A 21182-nucleotide genomic window follows, 5' to 3' on the forward strand; every position below is an offset into this window, starting at 1 on the left:
ATTATTTTTCTTTTGTTTGTTGTATCTTATACTATCTTTAGCAAACAATATTTCTAATTCATTTATGCTCTATCTATTTTTGTATGTTCTTGTTGAGTTTTATTTAGGGTGAGGCCATGTATAAGGCCTCTTGGGTTTCTTGCCTCTCCCTGAACTATTTCACTGTTTTTTAAAAATCTCTTCTGTTTCTGTTTTATATTTTAATTGTGCTAAATAAAAATCAAATCAAATCAAATCAAATCAATCAAACACACGAAGAAAAAAATGTCACAGTTGAAAAGAACTGAAAATTAGCTGCCGAACGGTTAACAGATATTAGTGTTATGGAATTAATGAATTAATAACCCTTCATTGAACGAGCCATCGTTTTAAATGCAGCACTTACATTTATAAGGAGGGCTGTAGTACGTACTGTACTGGATGTTAGATATGTAAGTGTTTAAAAGTGTAAAACTGTATTTTAATCTTTATGTGGTGATGATTATTTCCATCTCATGATCTCAGAAACTCAGTCAGTGTTGCCCCCCACCTGGGTGACAAATGACATTTAGCCCTAGAATGCTCATCACACATATATGCAGCTATAAACATAAGAAGGTCAGATCCTCTGGCCTGAATGTGCAGTGGTTCATTTCAGTTTAACTTTAGAGTCAGCCCACTTTCAGTTGTGTGGTTTTAAATACCAGGGTGTGGCTAACCCATGTGGTCCCCCTTTTCTGTGTGACGTACATCAGTGCGCTGAGCTTATTCAGAGAGACTGCGTTTCTCTGATCCCCCCCCCCCCCCCCCCCCCCCCCCACAGGTGTACACTCACCTGCACGTGATCGAGGAGAGGATGAACCAGAGCCTGGGTTTGCTCTACAAGGTCCCCGACCTGGCTGAGGAGCTCCACCAGGAGATCCGTACGTGTCTCCTCCCTCTTTATCCACCGCTCCCTCCCTCCCTCTCTCTTTATCTACCGCTCCCTCCCTCTCTCTCTCTTTATCCACCGCTCCCTCCATCCCTCTCTCTTTATCTACCTCTCCCTCCCTCTCTCTCTCTTTATCTACCTCTCTCTCCCTCTCTCTCTCTTTATCCACCGCTCCCTCCCTCTCTCTCTCTTTATCCACCGCTCCCTCCATCCCTCTCTCTTTATCTACCTCTCCCTCCCTCCCTCTCTCTTTATCCACCGCTCCCTCCCTCTCTCTCTCTTTATCTACCTCTCCATGCTTCCCTCTCTCTCTCTTTATCCACCGCTCCCTCCATCCCTCTCTCTTTATCCACCTCTCCCTCCCTCTCTCTCCCTCTTTATCCAGCGCTCCCTCCCTCCCTCTCTCTCTCTTTATCCACCGCTCCCTCCATCCCTCTCTCTTTATCTACCTCTCCCTCCCTCTCTCCCTCTTTATCCACCGCTCCCTCCCTCCCTCTCTCTTTATCTACCTCTCCCTCCCTCTCTCTCTCTTTATCCACCGCTCCCTCCCTCTCTCTCTCTTTATCTACCTCTCCCTCCCTCTCTCTCTCTTTATCTACCTCTCCCTCCCTCTCTCTCTCTTTATCCACCGCTCCCTCCCTCTCTCTCTCTTTATCTTTATCCTCGCTCTCTCTGTCTCTTTCTCTTGCCTTCTCTGTCTCTTTCTCTTGCTTTCTCTTTCAGTTCAATTCAATTCAGTTTGCTTTACTGACACTGCATTTGAATTGTGAAAGCATATAGTATTAAACAAAAGGACTTACATCTAACATTGAACAATACTTAGCATCAAAGACTAGCAATGAATGAACAGTGATTGTGAACATCAATTGTGAATTTAGGAATAATAATGGAAAATTACTATAAAGTACATTTTTATAAAAAAGAAAAAATTCTATAGTAATAATGATAATAATAAAGATAATGAATAATGATGATAACAAAAAATATAAGCATATCATACTACCTAATCAAAAAAGAATATAAACGTTTTTTTAAATGCAGCTATGTATTGTACTGCCAGTTTTCAGCAAGAGGTGAGATAGAGTAGAGAATGGAGAGGTTTTGGATATCTGGAATGTTTTTAAATTGAGGGCATCTATGCTTTATTTTTGGAAAATATTTATGTGTAATTTCTTATTTGGGAAACCATGTTTGCCCATGTCTGCCTTTTTTTTTGACGGCCAAGCTGTGCTCAGTGAGTCGGTACTTTGTCAAGGTAGCACCTAGACCTGTGTCAGCCACCATGCCCTGGTAGTCTGCTGTGGTGCACTGTGGTTTTAGGACCAAATAGCATTGCATTTTGCTTGGTGCTTGTGCCCTACTAGGACTGATGTCATTTTGTTTGTGGTGTTCTATAATATGCTTGACAGTACTTGAATTTATGGTGATGTTGTCCTCAGGATTTAAGGTGTTAGGGGTGGTTAGTGAACTGAGCCAGCAGGCCTAGCTGTATGTTCATGTCTCTCTCTCTCTCACCTCTCTCCCTCTCTCCCTCCCTCTCACTCCCTCTCTCTCCCTTCCTCTCTCCCCCCTCTCTCACCTCTCTCCCTCCCTCCCTCTCACTCTCTCTCTCTCACTCCCTCTCTCTCCCTTCCTCTCTCTCTCTCTCTCCCTCTCACCTCTCTCCCTCCCTCTCTCTCCCTCTCACCTCTCTCCCTCTCTCCCTCCCTCTCACTCCCTCTCTCTCCCTTCCTCTCTCCCTCTCTCTCTCTCTCCCTCCCTCTCTCTCCCTTCCTCTCTCTCTCTCTCCCTCCCTCCGTCTCTCTCCCTCTCTCCCTCCCTCTCTCTCCCTCTCTCCCTCTCTCTCCCTTCCTCTCTCCCTCCCTCTCTCTCTCTCTCTCTCTCTCCCTCTCACCTCTCTCCCTTCCTCTCTCTCCCTCTCACCTCTCTCCCTCTCTCCCTCCCTCTCACTCCCTCTCTCTCCCTTCCTCTCTCCCTCTCTCTCTCTCTCTCTCCCTCCCTCTCTCTCTCTCTCCCTCCCTCCCTCTCACTCTCTCCCTTCCTCTCTCTCTCTCACTCCCTCTCTCTCCCTCTCACCTCTCTCACTCCCTCTCTCTCCCTCTCACCTCTCTCTCCCTCTCTCTCTCCCTCCCTCTCTCCCTCTCCCTCCCTCTCCCTCCCACTCTCCCTCCCTCTCACTCTCTCTCTCTCTCTCTCTCCCCCCCTCTCTCTCCCTCCCCCTCTCTCTCCCTCTCCGCAGAGGAGCTGGTGAAAGGGGAGAGGGGGGACATCAGCGAGCTCATGACCACCTCCTTCTCCGAGACGCGCACCACGGAGGAGCTGCTGCCGGCCGAGAGCGAGGAGGAGAAGGACGACGAGGAAGAGGAGGAGCGGGCCTTCCAGAACCGGCCCTACCCGCCCCGCATCGGTACGGTCCGCGGCTGCTGCCGCGCGCTTCGACGCGCCCGGGTTCAGCACGGACGCCGCCGCCACGCAGTGGCTCACAGGCCGCGTGCCGATTGGCTAATTTTACTGGGTCACTAATATGACTCGCTCAGCTGTTCCATAGCCTCCAGCTGATCGGCCTTCACAGTGCACCGATGCAACTTTACGTGAAAATCAGCAAATGCATCATCGATTGTTTCCCTTGTTGACCTCTTGCCGATTGTCACGCTGACACATGATGGATTGATTGATTGATTGGTATTGATCACTGAACAGGTTTGTGCCTGATCAGTGTGAACCTCTGGTTATTAAGACTGATAACTGTCACATTTTGGGGATGTTTCCTTGCCCTCTTTAGGCCAGACTGTGAAAGGTGGCTCTTCTTTTGGAATCACTGACATATTCAGTATACTGCATGAATCAAGTGACTGTCGCTGCCTTTCACAAAGTAACAGCTGTTAACGTTCTTTCCTGTTTCCCTCTTTTCGCTCACATATTCGTAGATTCTCAGCCCAACAGTAAGAAAGGTGAGTTCTGGGATGGGTGGATGAGGAGATGCTGGTTCTGTAGGATTTACATGTGGCGTCTAACTTACAGAAGAATCTGATTTAATTGAGGATTAAGAATGTTTATAATGGAAAAAGCCTCATTCGTAGTTCTGACATTTTCCCACAGACATATCTCTGTTTGTGTTCACATTAACAAATGCTTCATCTGTGTTTTTCTTTAAATCGGTATCGAATGTAAATTCAACAACCCTGCTTTGATCAAGGCTGACGAGATTAATTGAGCTGTAATTATGTGGAGGATATGATGTGTGCAGCACGCATTCTGCACATTGGCATGCGGTTTGACTTGAGTGTGGTTTTGGATGTTAAGCACGCAGTGTGTGTGAAATATGTTCCTCCACACAGGTCCTGGGATAGACGAGTATGACTATGCCACCGCGGAATATGAAGAAAAGGTAAAATTAATAATCATAGCTCTCGTGTATTTCTACATTCGGTGGATTCCCTCACCCCAAGTGACTCACAAGGATAGTGTTGCATGACATACTACATCCATAGCACATCAACGCCCAGCAGGCTCAGAACGACCAGGATCACAGTAGGTAGGGTGGAAAAGAACAGCTGTTAAAAAATTTGTGCTCTTAAGTCAAAATTTGTTTCACTTCGATTCCCTAGATAATTTTTTACAAATCCGAGATAATCAAAAACATGTTTTTTTGCGCCTGATATTTGCTGAATAAATTATATTTTTTAACTGATTGTATTGTTTTCATCTTTTTAGTTGAACACTTCTGTGGAACTCAAGCAGGTGGTGTACAAGTCCCCGGGAATCCAAAGAGATGAACTGGTAAGTCCCGACCGCCAGTCCATCACCAGTAGGGGGCCCCGTCCACACCCACAAGCTTCGCTATCTCCGGTTCTCCTTCCGCGATCTCTCACCCTCTCCCTTCCGTCCCCCCCCCTTTCCCTTTACCTCCGCTCTCTCTATCCCTCGCTCGCCTAGCAACCGGACGCCTTGGAGACGTTCAACCGCGGCGCCATGGTGGGGCTGCTGGTGGTCGCCGTGGCGATCGCCATGGTGATGGTGATCAGCCTGCTGCTGGTTCGTCGGAAGCCGTACGGCACCATCAGCCACGGCATTGTGGAGGTAAGGGGCTGGCCGCACGTTTTTTCGCGGACGTACCGAGCCATCGGGTTGCGCTCACGCACAGCTGGACCCAGGTGCTGTGTGCAAAAGACCGGCCTGGTAGTGTCAGCTCTGCAGTACAACCGCGATAAAATGCATCAAGTGGGTCTTTTCTTTTTCGCGCTGGAAACGGCCGTGTTTTGAAGATATTATTGAGGATTGGGGTAGCTCTGAATCTGTTCAATTTTTGACTGAACGTGAATGTGGGCTTCACTGTACTTCCAAGACTGGCCTAGACTATTTTATGTAGTAATCAATAATAAGATACCTGTAGTAACTGCATGGAATCATGGGGTTTCATACCCCAGGTCTCCACTTGAATAAAAATGAAACAGCTGGTGTTGAAAATACTGTGTTGATGTGACTGGTCAGAACGTATTGGTTAGGCCAGGTAAAGTGAGCTGGGTTTATTGCTCCAACCTGTACTGTTTAAACCTGGCCAGAGGATCCCTCCTGGTGGTAAACGATTTTTTTTCAAAGCAGCCAAACTGCTAAAGATACTGCAGAATTACAGCGCAATAACAACGACTCTCTCAACTCCTTCCCCCCCCCGTCTTTCTCTCCTTTTGTCTTCTGCACCGTCTCTCTCTCTTTCTCTTCTTCTCCCTTCCTCTCTCTCTCTGTCCCTCTCTCTCTCTCTCTCTCCTCACACCCCGCAGCAGGTCGATCCCATGCTGACCCCTGAGGAGAGGCAGCTGAACAAGATGCAGAACCACGGCTATGAAAACCCCACCTACAAATTCTTTGAGCAAATGAACTGAGGAGAGGTGGGCGGGGCCTCTGGGTCGAGGTCCTCAGCATCAGATCTGCCCTCTCTCTCTTTTTCCCACTTTAGGGAATGCCCCCCCCCCACCCCCCCTCCTCTCACTTCCATGAGGCCAACATCAAAATTGTAAGGAAAACAGTAACCCCCTGTCCCCCACTTCTCAAAACCCCTGCAAACACCCTGACCATTTTCAGATGAACCTAGGGGTAGAAGTCATTTCTTCCCATGTTTACTTTAAGGAATTCCATGTTCTGTTTCATACACGAGGGTTTGGGGTGGGGCTAATTAACTGACGGAAAGAGCCTTTTTAGTAGAATTCCCTGATTTGCCATGCTGTTAATAATGGAATTTATGTTTTAAATGATGTATTGTTTTGTTGTTGGTGACATATAGAAATATTTAATTTTGTATTTTAGAGTATACTATTGATGTTGGTTTAATTATTTTATTATGATGTAGCTGAAAATTACATTATTTTTTCAATTCAGATAAATATTGTTACGTGAGTTGAGGAGAATTCAGTTCTAGCAATCTATGCCCGCTGGGCACCCATTGTCCCTGGTAAAGACTGAAGTTTAGAACTGCTAAGAACCACTGTGACCCCCTAGCATACAGAATTTGTGAGCAGTTGGTGTAAAAATGGGTTGCTAACCCCGTGTTTAGCCGTAAGATATGAATGGGAAGGTCCGGGGTGACGTGGCCATTTTGCTCAGTCTGTGGGCAAAAGCATCGGTCCCACAACAGAACTGACCGGACAGGCCAAGCACTAAAAAGTTATCTTTAAGTGAAGACCCCGAATGAGTGTCATTTTACTGGCACACAGGCACGTACACACACACACACACACGCGCGAGCACGAACACACACACACACACACACACACACACGCGCGAGCACGAACACACACACACAGGCACGTACACACACACACACACACGCACGTGAGCACGAACACACACACACACAGGCACATACACACACACACACACGCGCGCGCGCGTGAGCACGAACACACACACACACACAGGCACGTACACACACACACACACACACACACACACAGGCACGCGCATGAGCACGAACACACACGTACACACACACATACACACACACATGCAAGCACACACACACGTACACACACAGGCACGTACACACACACACACACACACATAGCCACACACACGTACACACTTATATTTATCATTTATTTATTGAATTCATTTATAAAAGGTGTCTTTATTGCTTTGTATTTGGAAAGACAAAGAAAAAAATCCTATATTAGCATAATGGAGTGGGGGGTTCATAAAACCTTTCGATAGATTTTCAGATTTATTGAGTCAAACTCACAAAAATCTTTCACTCAGGCAGCGACATGTCAAAAAATAATATGCTGTAGCTGCCCACTGCAAACGTTTATTTTGTTCATTGTGTCACTGAGGAAACCCTATGGCTCAGTATTGAATAACTGTTAATTGTACCACTACTGAAAAATATCGAATAATAATCAGAAATCCTTTATTTTAAAGAACGCATGCAAAGTTGGTGTATGACGCTGCCGTATTTGTGTTGTTCCTGTTTTTGCTTTTTGATAAAATTGAAATGTTGCTGTTTAAATTGACAGTGTAGATACAAACAACTCAAATTGGAAAAATGTAACCTTTTCATTTTTACTTTACATCAATGCAAGTGTGGGGGGAAAAAAAAAACATCTTATCTTGTGCTGCTGAGAGGAAGAGAACATATTTAAAACATGGCTGATCGCAAACGGACTGTTGTTAAAAAAAATAAATAAATAAAAACCAGCACAAGACGACAATAGTTACTTCTGACTGAATGTATTTTCAGTAGACATTTAGAACTAACTTCCTTTCAAATGTGCACCACTGTTGTTAGTAATCCTTTTCACAAAAAGCAACACGGTTAAATTAGGAAACTCATTGTATTAATTTGTTTATATCTTTACCGTGGTGCCACACCACTTGTTTGCGTCTGTTTTTTTTGGGTCTGATGGACATCTACAAAGACAGTGAAATATGTATGTGCACATTGTCGAATTCTGGTGCATATTTGAAGTGAATTCAGCAAACGAAGGAAAGGTTGTGTTTATCTTGGCGGGACGGGCTGAGTGAACAGAGGTGTAGCAAGTTTGGAAACCTGGGGCCACAGTAGGTGCTGTAGCCTAGCATAGGTGACGCATAAGTGAAGTAAACAAAAAAAAGAAAAAAAGAAAAAAAAATGTGTCTGAAGTATTTTTTAGATGTTAACTGTTAAACACATCTTAATTCTGGCACGCTGTAGCTCAGTATGTCTTAATGCGTTTTTGTGTGCCGTCAGTTAGTTTGAAATGACATCCATTGAAAATATTAGCTGCAATGATGTGGAATGTTTTTTGTCTACTATAGATACTACCTTTTCAATTTATAATCCCCTCATTGGGGAAATTGGTTACATATTGACACGGCTAAACTTGAGTCTGTCATAATTACTATTAGTAATATTTCGTTTTTGTAAATAAGAATCAGTCGTACAGGTCCATTGTAAGCTATCCTGAGAGGGCTTTAAACATTTTTAAGAATTTGTGTTTATCTTCTACGCTTGTGTGAAAAGACAGAAATACAGGTGATGTTGGCTATCAATGTAGTGTTTTGCATTTAAATCTGACCAAACCTAATCAACCTCTGCTTTACCACTGCACCCTTAATATGACAGACTCACCAACAGCAGACCGATCTTCGTAAAATTATGATCAGATAAAATATTTATCCTTCACACCTAGCTTTGTTCTCTGCTTCTGTATGATTTGTTCGAACGCTGCTGTAATGTGCCAGCTTAATAGCAGACAATTCACTGATTACAAACCTGCAAGCGATAGAGAGGTGTACGTTGGTAATTGTATGATGTTGTACAGCTTAGACAGTGGACATATGGACGTGTCTTACCATATTTCATCTTGACCATGTACTGGTATTTGGACAGAAAATGTTCAATAACCACAGGAGAGTGTTGGCAGTTTGTCCACATTGCCCCCAGAAGTTAGTTTCTCTCCAGCATTTGGCTTGGTAGAATGGTGCATTGTTTTGAGTTGCCAACTTCAAATGACGTTTTTGAGTTCTTGTGTTTGCCCCTGGTGTGAAAGAAAACAATTGTGTTAAAATTTGTATTTTAATTGCCTATTGTTGTTGTTGCTTATTCTCATGCTGTATTTCAGAGGTTACGATTATCCATTTGTTATTTATCAGACCGTGTCAATGGGCTTGGGTGTCACGCTGTTTCTTTGAAATGGTGATAAGTTTGTTTAAAATTCCCGACATGACCCCCAATAGGGGAGAACCAGACTGTAGCATGACCAATCAACCACCATGTGTAGATGCACAGTACCAAGAAACCAAATAATATTATTTTTGGCAGGAAGACTGGTTCTTAGAATTGGCATGAACTACAGTTTCACCATCATTCCAGCTCATAGCATTATAAGCTGACTAGAACCATGTCAAAACTACCTAGTAAGTTGATATGTCAGTTCACAATTTGACCAAAGATTTGCTCGTGAAAATATTGGAAAAAGTCTGTCTAATTTGCCTGATTTTGTTGAACATGTCCAAGTGTATGATATGAGCCAGCCATCTGAGATAATAAACGTATTTATTGATTTGAAATAGTAATAAAATGACAAATGACAAACGAAGCTCTGAAACCTGTTTTCTTGTGATCCTGCCGTGTGCTGCTCACCTGACAGGGTGGAGCGTTCTCTCGTACCTGCGTGGCCCAGGTGGGTGTGTGGAGGCCGCTGGGGTCCCTCCCCATGTCACCTGGCCTTTTCCATAAGCTGTTAACATATAATCCTGTGTCTGGTCTGGTTCTGAATTATCTCTTGTATGACCAATGTGTAATAGTGTTTTTTTTTTTTTTTCTGTCACACCCTTACCTCCTCTCTCTTTCCCAGTAACTATTTTTCAGAAGGCAAGTGGGAGGTTTGCGATGGAGCAGATGTGTTTTGCGTCTTGCAATGGGAAGTGTATATATATATATATATATATGTCATTGCTAATTGGGTGTCACTGCAGTGCTGTTTTGAATAGCCAGCGAGGGTCTTGTGCTCTCTGGTCAGGGATGCGGATCCAGTCTCTCTGTTGCCACTCACACCCGTCATAAGTTACCGAGGACACAAAGGAAAGTCTTCATAGCCAGTGCCGACGAACAGCTATGGACAAACACAGGGCTGCTACTGTATAGAGTGACGAGGCTAACTTGACCCTACGTCCCTGAGCTCGTTGGTGCCATATGAGCCTTGTCAAAGGCAAGGAGAGATCATCCATGGCACGATTGAGATCTGAGAGGCGAGGAGGAGTGGCAACAGGGGCACTGGGTCAGGGAGCAGGTGAGAAAGGAACTCCTAATGGAATTTGGAAATGTTGATCATTTTAGAACTGGTTCTGGAGGGGGGAAACAAAGGAATCTGTGTCTGGTTTAAAAGTGAATTGTTTCCGTTTAAGTGGTTTCTGAGGGTAAGATTGGCACCAATGATAATGGTTGTGAATGACATTAAGCTGTTTAAGGCCTTGTGTTTGCAGGGTTTGAAGTGAAACAAGAAGGTTTAGTCTTTGACTGCTCCGAACTAAACACATTCTGGAAGCTGACATGCTGAGTTTAATGAGCTGGAACCTGTGGTAGTGGTTCTAATGTGGGCTGCGCTTCGATCTGTGAGCATTTCCTGTTAGATGTTTATCATCCCCCCGTCCATGTGAATCTGGGTTTTGCAGTTCTGTACCAACCTGCCCTTCCTGTTTGCCCATCCAAGCCGGCCACACTTTCCACCTGAAACCTGAGCCCTGGAGTGTCTGAGACTTGTCTGTTAATGACAACAGTAAATTGGGTTGGTGAGACGAACAGTGAAACAAAAAAAAGCGAGAAACTGATATACACAAAGTGGCCTTTTAAAATGCACCCATGTCTTCAGTGTCTGTCTTTCTGCTTGTGTTTATCGTGGGTTGTGAAATCTCAGTAGGACTACAGAGTCTACTTTATTCCCTCTGGATTTTTCATTTTATATACTGTACAGGTGGCATAGTGTGAACCTTTCTAATCATTTTTTTGAAAACACATCACACCTTAAATACTTATTCCCTTGAGAGGCAACAAATATGGAATACACACACACACATTGTGTATCAATCTGTACTCTTTGCTGCAACTTCAGACTCAATGATTTTTCATGTGATGGGTAACGATTAATGTTGTGGTCAAGAACTGGCAAAACCTGTTTTTTATTTATTCTCTCATTCGTAACACCAGCATTGGTAACGATAGTTATGAATGTGGTAGGAGCAACCACAGAGCAACAATGGAAAATGTACAAAAATTAAAATCTCACAGTTTTAGATGAAAATGACAGAATTAATTTTCATTACTTTGCTGATATGAGTCAACTGACTTTTTTAAATAAAAATAAATAAATAACAATAATCTTATCCTTTTCACACAGAAACTTGTCTGACATTTGTTCCCTCAACACTGATAACACAGAACAGGAACAGGAAATTCAAATGTGCAATTTCATAAATTTTCATAGCTGGCATGGTGCATAGGTACAGCATGGTGCACAGGTACAGCATGGTACACAGGTACAGCATGGTACACAGGTACAGCATGGTGCACAGGTACAGCATGGTACACAGGTACAGCATGGTACACAGGTACAGCATGGTGCACAGGTACAGCATGGTGCGCAGGTACAGCACACATCTCATGCTGCACAGGTACAGCACACATCTCAGGCTGCGCAGGGCTTCAAACATGGCACAGGGGCCCCATTATTGCGGAGCGCCCTCATAAACTGTGCCGGGATCCAATATTGCATGTTACCCCCTCATTTACTGTGCCCAAGCCTCACTGCTGCATGGCACCTCGAGTACCTGCACAAGGTCCTATGATTAGGCCTTGTGCAGTCTGCAAGGTTTTTTTTTTTTTTTGCTTACAGAAAGTTCCTGTGGTTAAGATACAGTGGTTTGTCTAAATGACAATGCCGAGGTATCTGGAACTCAGAATTCAACTGAATCTATTTACAACTGAAACTGAGAGAAGCCGTTTAAGCATGCAGCCAGACCTGGGTCAAATACTTATTTGTTTTGGATTCAAATACTTTTCTGTGTATTTCAGTGGTGCCAATACACCAATCAGGATCAGTAAAGTATAAAAAATTTGAATCCAAAACAAATACTTATTTGACCCAGGTCTGCATACAGCCAATGAGAAATTCAGCTACACGTGAGAATCAGCCAATTATATTTAGCAAATCAATGTGTACAAATTAGCAGGGGTGATCCACATATGAGATTATTTCTTTTTTGTTATATGCTTCCTCCAAAACCACAAGTGAACCCATATTCAAAACAGAAAGTAGGTGCTTGGTATGTACTGCACTGGTAAACTAGTTGTATCCCCGTCGGTTGCACTTTATCTCTACTTTCTGACCCCTGGACCTTTCCACCTCAGGTGAGATTCATAGTAAATACGATGCCAAAAGACAGGTCTGCCTTCTCATTGTGGGGAGGGCTGAATTACCCAATGTTATTTCCTACATGTGTTTACTTTTTCTTACTTTGTGATAATGATGAAAAAATTTTTTTTTTTTTGGCTTGAGCCCCTGCCCCCCCAAATGTCTGTGCATGCCCCTGCTGCCCCCTGGGCTATTGCAGAGAGAGCTCAGCTGTAAACAGCTCATTTGCTGTGAAAAGCCTGTGGAATGACCCCGTGTACCAGACAGTTGCTGCTTGAGTTTTTGGAGAGGAACGAGAGATGGCATCTGTTCACTGTTACACTCAGCACGGCGACGCACAGCTAGCCCTGCAACCCGACAGACAACAAACAAGCAATTTGGGCAGAAATCCGTCAATGATGTAACAGTAATATTCAGTTCAGATTAAAACCCTTTTTAGCGCTTGTGAGTTTCACTGAAGGGAATCCCTTCCACACACCAGCGTGACACGCCTGGAAGGGCGATGCGGCAGGTCCGGGGAACGCCGGCAAACGCTAGGCAAAAACAACAAACTAACGCAACAAGCTAAAACAACAAAGACAAAAGAAAGTAAAATGGCGTGGCCACTTTCCCATGCTCCGCCCATAGCTGACACCATTACCAGCCCAGCTCCTCCCACTTTCCCGTGCTCCGCCCATAGCTGACCCCCTTACCAGCCAGGCCAGCTCCTCCCACTTTCCCGTGCTCCGCCCATAGCTGACCCCCTTACCAGACCAGCTCCTCCCACTTTCCCGTGCTCCGCCCATAGCTGACCCCCTTACCAGCCAGGCCAGCTCCTCCCACTTTCCCGTGCTCCGCCCATAGCTGACCCCCTTACCAGACCAGCTCCTCCCACTTTCCCGTGCTCCGCCCATAGCTGACCCCCTTACCAGCCAGGCCAGCTCCTCCCACTTTCCCGTGCTCCGCCCATAGCTGACCCCCTTACCAGACCAGCTCCTCCCACTTTCCCGTGTGCTGCCCATAGCTGACCCCCTTACCAGCCAGACCAGCTCCTCCCACTTTCCCGTGCTCCGCCCATAGCTGACCCACTTACCAGCCAGACCAGCTCCTCCCACTTTCCCGTGCTCCGCCCATAGCTGACCCCCTTACCAGCCAGACCAGCTCCTCCCACTTTCCCGTGCGCTGCCCATAGCTGACCCCCTTACCAGCCAGACCAGCTCCTCCCACTTTCCTGTGCTCTGCCCATAGCTGACCCCCTTACCAGCCAGACCAGCTCCTCCCACTTTCCTGTGCTCCGCCCATAGCTGACCCCCTTACCAGCCAGACCAGCTCCTCCCACTTTCCCGTGCGCTGCCCATAGCTGACCCCCTTACCAGACCAGCTCCTCCCAATTATCCAGGGGTGGGGAACTTAAATTTTCTTTCCTTCTTGCATGAACAGCAAAACGAAAGTAAACGAAACAAAACAAAACAAAACAAAACAAAAGGAAATGCGCACTCGGTGTGAGCTGCCAGTTTCAGCCCTGACCTGTGGAGAGTAGCACACCTTTAAGCACCTGGGCTGATTAGCTAATGCAACTCAGGTGTGTGTCCTAACATACAAAGCTGTTTCTGTAAACTGGATGAATTCTCTTCTTACTGACAACAAATCTTGGATCAACAGGATACTACAGAAGGTTAGTATGTGGTTTTTTGTAAATATGTTTCAGAGTAGTCACAGTTCCGGGTGGGTAGTCTGAGATTAACGAATCACAAATGGCGTCTGTATCAAAGTGGCATGATAGAGCAATTAATATCTTATATCTTATTATTAATCATAATGTGTTAAAGCTTGCTAACCATCTTTGGTTTTCAGAACATTAGGAAAGTTATGGTAAATGTTTTCAATTTATAAATTTGTTCGGTTTCCAGAATATCCATTGAGTGGTACCTTAAAGTCACAATGAACATTGCAGGGACAGCTTTAGAAGATTGGTTATTCAAGTTGAGTGAATCTGAATCATTGATGGTCATTCATGTTAAATTTATCAGGAAAGATTTGCCATTTGTAACCGATTGGCCTATTCAGTACTCTAATGCAGATCTTGTATGAAAAGTTAAACACAATACAATTTTGTAAGACTGTTTAGGGAGAATTGTCATGGTAATATCTCATGAAGGAAATAAGAAATACAGGTGAAGTTGGCTATCAACATAGCCATAAAGAGCAACCCCTTTCTAGATATACCAGTGTGTTTTGCATTTAAATCTTACCAAACCTAATCAATCTCTGCTTTACCACTGCACGCTTAATATGACAGACTCACCAGCAGCAGACACTTTCAGACCGATCTTCATAAAATTATGATCATAAAAGGTAGAATGGTGCATTGTTTTGAGTTGCCAATTTCAAATGACGTTTTTGAGTTCTTGTGTTTGCCCCTGGTGTGAAAGAAAACAATTGTGTTAAAATTTGTATTTTACAGTTAATGCTGTATTTCAGAGGTTACGATTATCCATTTATTGAACCTCTATTCCAGCCAAAAATAATATTATTCATATTCAGTTACTGCGTGTCTACACATGATGGTTATACACACACACACACACACACAAACACACACACACACACACACGCACACACGCACACACACACACACACATTGTGTATCAATCATCCCTCTTTGTCTCAACCTTCTTTGTTTGCTCTTTGTTTGCAAGCTGGATTCGATAACTGGGCAAAAAAAAAAACTTCTGTGGCATGTGATGGGTGATCAATGTTCCCATTGTGGTGTAGAACTGGCAAAACCTGTTTTGTAGTTTTAGATTCAGTCAATCGCAACCCCAGCATTGGTAAAGATAGTTATGAATGTGATAGGGGTAAACACAGAACAACGAAACAAGTACAAAGATTAAAATCTCACACTTTAATATGAAAATGACTAAATTCATTGATATTACTTTACTGATATGAGTGAAATGACATTTTGTAGAAAAAAAATCTATTCAATGACATAACTTTTCACATAGAACCTTGTCTAAAATAAAAGCTGTTTTGTTCCCTCAACACTGATAATACAGAACAGGAACAGGAAATTCAAATGTGCAATTTCATAAATTTTCATAGCTGGCATGGTGCCTCGAGTACCTGCACAAGGTCCTATGATTAGGCCTTGTGCATTCTGCAATGTATTTTATTTTATTATTATTATTTATTTTTTTTCACTCGGTTCTGCTTGCAGAAAGTCCCTGTGGTTAAGATACAGTGGTTTGTCTAAATGACAATGCAGAGGTATCTGGAACTCAGAATTCAACTGAATCTATTTACAACACTTTGGAACTAAGAGAAGCCATTTAAGCATGCAGCCAGACCTGGGTCAAATACTTATTTAGCCGCGTTTCCACCAAAATTACCCGGAACTTTCAGTCCCAGGAACTACTTTACCAGGAACTAAAAGGTTCCTTCAGCTAATGGTTGTCTGCGTTTCCACCGGGGTCTAAAGTCCCGCGAAGATTAGGCAAATTAGCCCACTGACGTATGAAAAAGCGACGTTGTTGTCGGTCCATCTGTCATATGATTTCTTCTGTAACCCCATACTACCACCGAAGTAGCCTACATTATTTTCTAATAACCGGGACAGCCCGGAGGGGTTTATTCCACTTATATACAACGAGTTACCAACAATGACTATATATGGTTACTTTTGTATTTATTGATTTTTATCGATTTAATCACATGGAATTGAAATATTCTTCTGCAGCCGCCTGGGCATATTTTACCGTTGTCAAGCAAAACTGTCATTGGTAGTTGAACTTGGACCGTTATGCAACAAATAGGATATAACAGACCAATAGTCAGATTGTAATTGTTTTACATATCCTCTCAAACACATTCATTATGTTTTTATGCGAACATTCGCTTTCATGTCTTGACATCCGAAGCGACAGAATGCATTCACATTTCCAATATAACTGGCAACAACAGCAGAAAACATGCACACGTTGTAAACAATTTGCTGTTTGATTACTTTCTCATCGTCAATTCTATATAGGCTAATCGCAAAATGACAAGAATAGAACGAAAACTCGGACTTGCGTGAAAAATTAAATTAGTAGTGGTACAGCCACCGTTTGTTTTCCTTCGAAGTTACTGCTAGCCAAGCAGCGAAGTGTGCCCTCCAGATGCGAACCATGCACCATAAATTAGTCCATAGTCTTCCTGGTCTTTTTGTGGAATTGAAGAATGTAAAATTACGGCAGTCTGAAAAAGCTAAAGGTACGATTACTAGAATTAACCTGTTATTTTACCATGACAAAAAGTGCAGAAGGTGATTTCCAGTTTGCTTTTACTGTATCACCAATGTGAATTACGCAGAACTACTGCATACCTCACATAACTGTATCAAACGTTTTGAGTCAATTACAATTGTAAAATTGAAAATATTCAGCAACCGAATTAATCCGTTTGAATGTTTTAGTACGTAATATGCTGTCCCAGCACGAATGCTTAGCATTTTATAAAACGAATACTAAAGCAAGAAAAGAACAGAAGAGCACACGTTATAATTCCAAGACGTTGGCAGGCTATAACCAAAAGTAGGCGACTGCGCCGCATAACATACAAGTTTGATTTGAAGTTATTATGAAAATAAATCGGGTTGCGCCTGCATATTTTTAAACATGGTGCCTGAAAATAGACACAAAAAAGTGCTGCGAGTACTCGACCAATCAGAAATATTCAGCGCTGCAAGCTCCACCCAAAAGGTTCCTGTACTTTCGGAAAGTACTACCCCCCGAGCAGGAACCTTTTGGGGGGTAAAACAAAGCCCCCGGAACTAAATCTAGTTCCTGCGGTGAAAACGCACTGAGTTCCTCAAAAGGTTCCTAGTTCCGGGGTATAGTTCCTACGGTGGAAACGCGGCTTTTGTTTTGTATTCAAATACTTTTCTGTGCTCTATTGATCTTGCCTGGTGTAGTTGAGCCTGCCAATATGACCAGAAGGCGGGGTTTGCACTTTTTGAGAGTATTTCATTGGTTCCAATACACCAGACAAGATCAGTCAAGAGTAGAAAATTTGAATCCAAAAAAAATACTTATTTGACCCAGGTCTGCATACAGCCAATGAGAAATTCAGATACACGTGAGAATTGGCCATATATTTAGCAAATAAATGTATACACACTAGCAGGTAATCCACATATGAGATTATTTCTTTTTTGTTATATGCTACTATACCTCCAAAACCACAAATAATCCCATTTTCAAAACAGAAAGCAAGTACTTGGTATGTACTGCTGTGGTAAAATGTTTTTAGAAGTACACTGCAGTGAGCATCTGTTATATGGTTTTATTATACAAAATAATTTTGTGTTTCCCTTCTCTGAAATATAAGGAAAGAATACATTTTTGTATCACTGTAGCAATATGGGCCAATTTTGAAGGAGGGAATTGATTTAAATTTCCATGAATTTTACCCTTGGTAGGGTAAGATGAGGAAAACCAATTTACAAAATTTAGAACAAAGCTATTGAGGAACAGGGTGAACTCAGCTGCAAGTTTTAGTGTCTACACTTGGTTTCACTATCAAACGTTACAAATCACAGGTATAATCAGGTATCACCAGCAGCTGCACTTCTCACCCAGTAACTGGATCATACTTTTCCTTTTCCATTATTCAGAGTTCATCTCCTTCCATCAGTAAAGTGGCAAAGACTGTAGGAAAGAGAAGGACTGGCCAGCTTGCCAGAGATAATGTGCTATAACAGATGCTCATTGTAATGCAGTACTTCACTAAACGCTTATCTACTGCATTAATTTCCTCAGCAGTCTTCTGTACATTATGGTACTGCAAATTACGGTCACCACAAGGAAGATGAGGAGGTTCACTGCAAAAAGGAAATAGCTGAGCCAGGCTAAGGATTCCTCTTCTGTCAAAGAGAAATGAAGGGGAACATAAATTAAACATAAATCTGAACATACAGCATATATACATGCAAATATATAATATTTATACACTGTATACACTGTACCACAAACTTATAATGCCAAGAATTCACCATCTCACCATTGGCAGTACCCCAGTCTCCACCTCCCCCCTGGTCCGTGACCTCGGTGTCATTCTTGATCCATCCCTCTCCTTTGAAAAGCACATCAATAACACTGTCAAGGTTTCGTTTTTCCATCTATGCAACATCTCCAGACTTAGACCCTTCCGCACCCATCCCGGTGCAGAAAAACTCATCCGCGCCTTCATATCTAGCAGACTAGACTACTGTAACGCACTCCTCACTGGTGTTCCCTCCCGCCCCCTACACAAACTGCAACTGGTTCAGAACTCAGCTGCAAGAATACTCTCCTGCACATCCCCCCGGTCTCACATCACCCCTATCTTGAAAGATTTACACTGGCTCCCAATCACATCACGCATCACATTCAGACTCCTCCTCCTAGTTTACAAATCCCTAAATGGCCTTGCACCCACTTACCTCTCTGACCTACTGCTCCCCTACCAGCTACCCAGACAGTTACGTTCATCCACTGCCGGCCTCCTCACCACCTTCCCCTCTCAGCTCTGTTCTTTTGGCAACCGCACCTTCTCAGTTGCTGCCCCAAAACTCTGGAATGCCCTCCCCTCTGACATCCGTACCTCAGACTCACTCACCTGCTTCAAATCATGCCTTAAAACCCACCTCTTTTCCCTAGCCTTCCCTTGATGTCTGTCTTCCCCCCTCACACCCCCTCCTCCCTCCACTGCACTACTGTTCCCACTGCATTTTCTGCATTGTATGTTTTTTATTGTATCATTGTCTTTTTTCTTTTTTTTGATAATTATGCTTGTATTCCCTGTGTTGTAAAGCGTCTTTGAGTCTGTGAAAAGTGCTATATAAAATAATAATAATAAGAAGAAGAAGAAGAAGAAGGAGAAGAAAAGTATATAGTATATATGTTTATTTCATTTTTAAAAAGTTTTCTTTTCTGCACCTAAAGGCAGATACTTACATTCTCTGATTATTCTCAGATTACTTTACAAAATAGTTAGTGGGTAAATAATGAATTTTTCACACATACCATGAGGGTCAGATAATTCCACAATCTTCAGACTGCCCCCCTGCCCAATATTCCGCATTAGCCGTCTATCAATGAAGCAGTCTATTATGCACAAGGGCGCTGTGTCGTTCAGTCCCAGGTTTTGTATTGTAACTGTGGTGGCGTTACCCTTACTCTGCACACTGACCCGACCGGCGTACAGTTTGGATTCTCTAATTTTGATAGTTCTGACTGGGTTGTTTGGGTCGAGCATGGCCCACTCCATGTGACATTTCGCAATGGTCTCCTTATCTGAAAAAATAGCACAGTGCAGAGTTGCCGTGTCTCCAACTCTGTACTCATCGAGTGTAGACCACTGATTTACCCACACTCTCGATAAGACAGGTCCTTAAACAAAATATAAAAGAAAAATTAAATAAGAGCAGTGAAATATAGCAGTAATGCACGCAAACAATGTAATGTGAAATATAATTACCAACTGTGGAATGGAAATCCCTGAATTCAGTCAACATCTTGCAAACATTAACATTTAGTTTTAAATTATATATTTCCCTTTGGGGAACAATCTCTCATTGTAGGCCTTAACATACACATGTAGCTATTACTGCATGTTTACATAAATGCATTGACATAATTAATGGAACACTGACTTTAGAGAGGTCACCAGAGTAATGTTCATGCATGATAATGAAGCAAAGCATATCATAAAAAAAAATATTTTCTTTAAAGTGCATGTTAGCCGTATTGCCATTCCCTTACCGTGTAGAGTGAGGTGCAACAAAGTATAAAATGGAAGTCCAAAGCGCATCATGCTGTCTTCTTATCTGAAGCAGTTTGAAGAGAATTCACCAGTTTTACACTTTGTGTAAGCTTTAAGAGCAGTCAAAGAGAAACAAAGGAAATGGCAGACCACACAGCATGCAATATTTCCGTTGTGATGGAAAAAAAATAAAACATAATGAAAAACCTGCCAATGCCAGTGGCATTTCCCTCACTGTCATAAAGGTACTTAGAATGAAAGATGATATTTTGTTTGTTTTACAGACTAGATATTTTCAAATTGTTTATTTCACAAATAACTCTTTGTAAACTGTTGTAAAACATATGATAGGTCCATTTATTGTCTTTGGGTTTCGTATGTGTAAAATGTTTTACTTGTTGTTCAATGACAGTGGCAGCGGCAGGGGCAGTAGCAGTGTACATTATAGTCACATTGTCCCAAAGATATTCTATTATTAATTTATACAAGATAAATTAATCTCAGTACATTATTGAGGTTGAAAAAGACTGAATAACAATTAATTCACTACAGTACTTGCTGCCTCTACTACAGCTCCATCTTCTGGTAATCTCTTGTATATCATTTTAAAAGCTGCTTACTGCATTTTCTCACAGACTAGCAAAACATTAAGCAAGTGTGTGTGTTTCCGTGTGTGTGTGTGTGTGTGTGTGTGTGTGTGAGAAAGAGTGTGTGTGTTGTTGTTGTTTTATTTAAAACATTATGGTAGTATCATTATGGCATACTGTTTGATTGTAATCAGTCCCTTCTTCGTGTTTTCAGAATATGTGCAAATTACTGCTCCAAGCTGCAATATTGGCCATACATTTGCCATTCACCTGTGGTAAGACAAAATGAGTCACCTTTACTAAATAGACATCCTTCCAAAATCATTCACACCCTTGAAATAGATAGGAAAATATGTCTATGAAATAGAAAACAATACAAGTATACTTGTATTGCATAGATACTATATACAGTATGCATTCAGTAACTGCTTTATCAGATACACCTGCTCTATAATTCAAAGCTGCCCTCCTGGAATTTTCATACACTATGCTCCTTAGAGTTTACAAAGAATGGGGTGATAAACAGAAACCATTCAATGG

General features: G+C 42.7%; 2 protein-coding genes across 3 annotated transcripts in view; one reads left to right on the forward strand and one right to left on the reverse strand.

The window, feature by feature from the left end:
- Positions 1-6642, forward strand: part of aplp1 (amyloid beta (A4) precursor-like protein 1) — a 70861-nt gene extending 64219 nt beyond the window's left edge. Inside the window, exons 11-17 of one of the 2 annotated variants that reach the window (XM_035405482.1) lie at positions 803-902; positions 3150-3317; positions 3838-3861; positions 4249-4298; positions 4625-4690; positions 4847-4990; positions 5692-6642. In XM_035405482.1, the coding sequence (XP_035261373.1) occupies positions 803-902; positions 3150-3317; positions 3838-3861; positions 4249-4298; positions 4625-4690; positions 4847-4990; positions 5692-5790 (651 nt within the window). In that variant the 3' untranslated portion in view covers positions 5791-6642. Of the gene's footprint in view, positions 1-802; positions 903-3149; positions 3318-3837; positions 3862-4248; positions 4299-4624; positions 4691-4846; positions 4991-5688 lie in introns of both variants that reach the window. The other variant, XM_035405473.1, reaches the window with a different exon arrangement.
- Positions 6643-17575: 10933 nt separating this feature from the next.
- On the reverse strand, positions 17576-20243 carry LOC118220980. The gene is made up of 4 exons (XM_035405506.1): positions 20055-20243; positions 19317-19682; positions 18313-18384; positions 17576-18175 (listed from the first exon to the last, which is right to left on the reverse strand). The coding sequence occupies exons 1-4, from the start codon at positions 20104-20106 to the stop codon at positions 18051-18053; spliced, it is 615 nt and encodes a 204-aa protein (XP_035261397.1). The 5' UTR covers positions 20107-20243; the 3' UTR covers positions 17576-18050.
- Positions 20244-21182: the final 939 nt, after the last annotated feature.

Source organism: Anguilla anguilla, chromosome 1 (genome assembly GCF_013347855.1).
Source record: "Anguilla anguilla isolate fAngAng1 chromosome 1, fAngAng1.pri, whole genome shotgun sequence".
Taxonomy (NCBI): Eukaryota; Metazoa; Chordata; class Actinopteri; order Anguilliformes; family Anguillidae; genus Anguilla; species Anguilla anguilla.

What these genes read in the sequence shown, in the direction of transcription:
- LOC118220980 (XM_035405506.1), bottom strand. Translation starts at nt 20,106, where the DNA reads ATGATGCGCTTTGGACTTCCATTTTATACTTTGTTGCACCTCACTCTA. An exon ending in GTTGCACCTCACTCTACACG is followed by an intron (nt 19,683 to 20,054) that starts GTAAGGGAATGG and finishes ATTTTGTTTAAG; the next exon opens with GACCTGTCTTATCGAGAGTG. An exon ending in AGACTGGGGTACTGCCAATG is followed by an intron (nt 18,176 to 18,312) that starts GTGAGATGGTGA and finishes TCTCTTTGACAG; the next exon opens with AAGAGGAATCCTTAGCCTGG.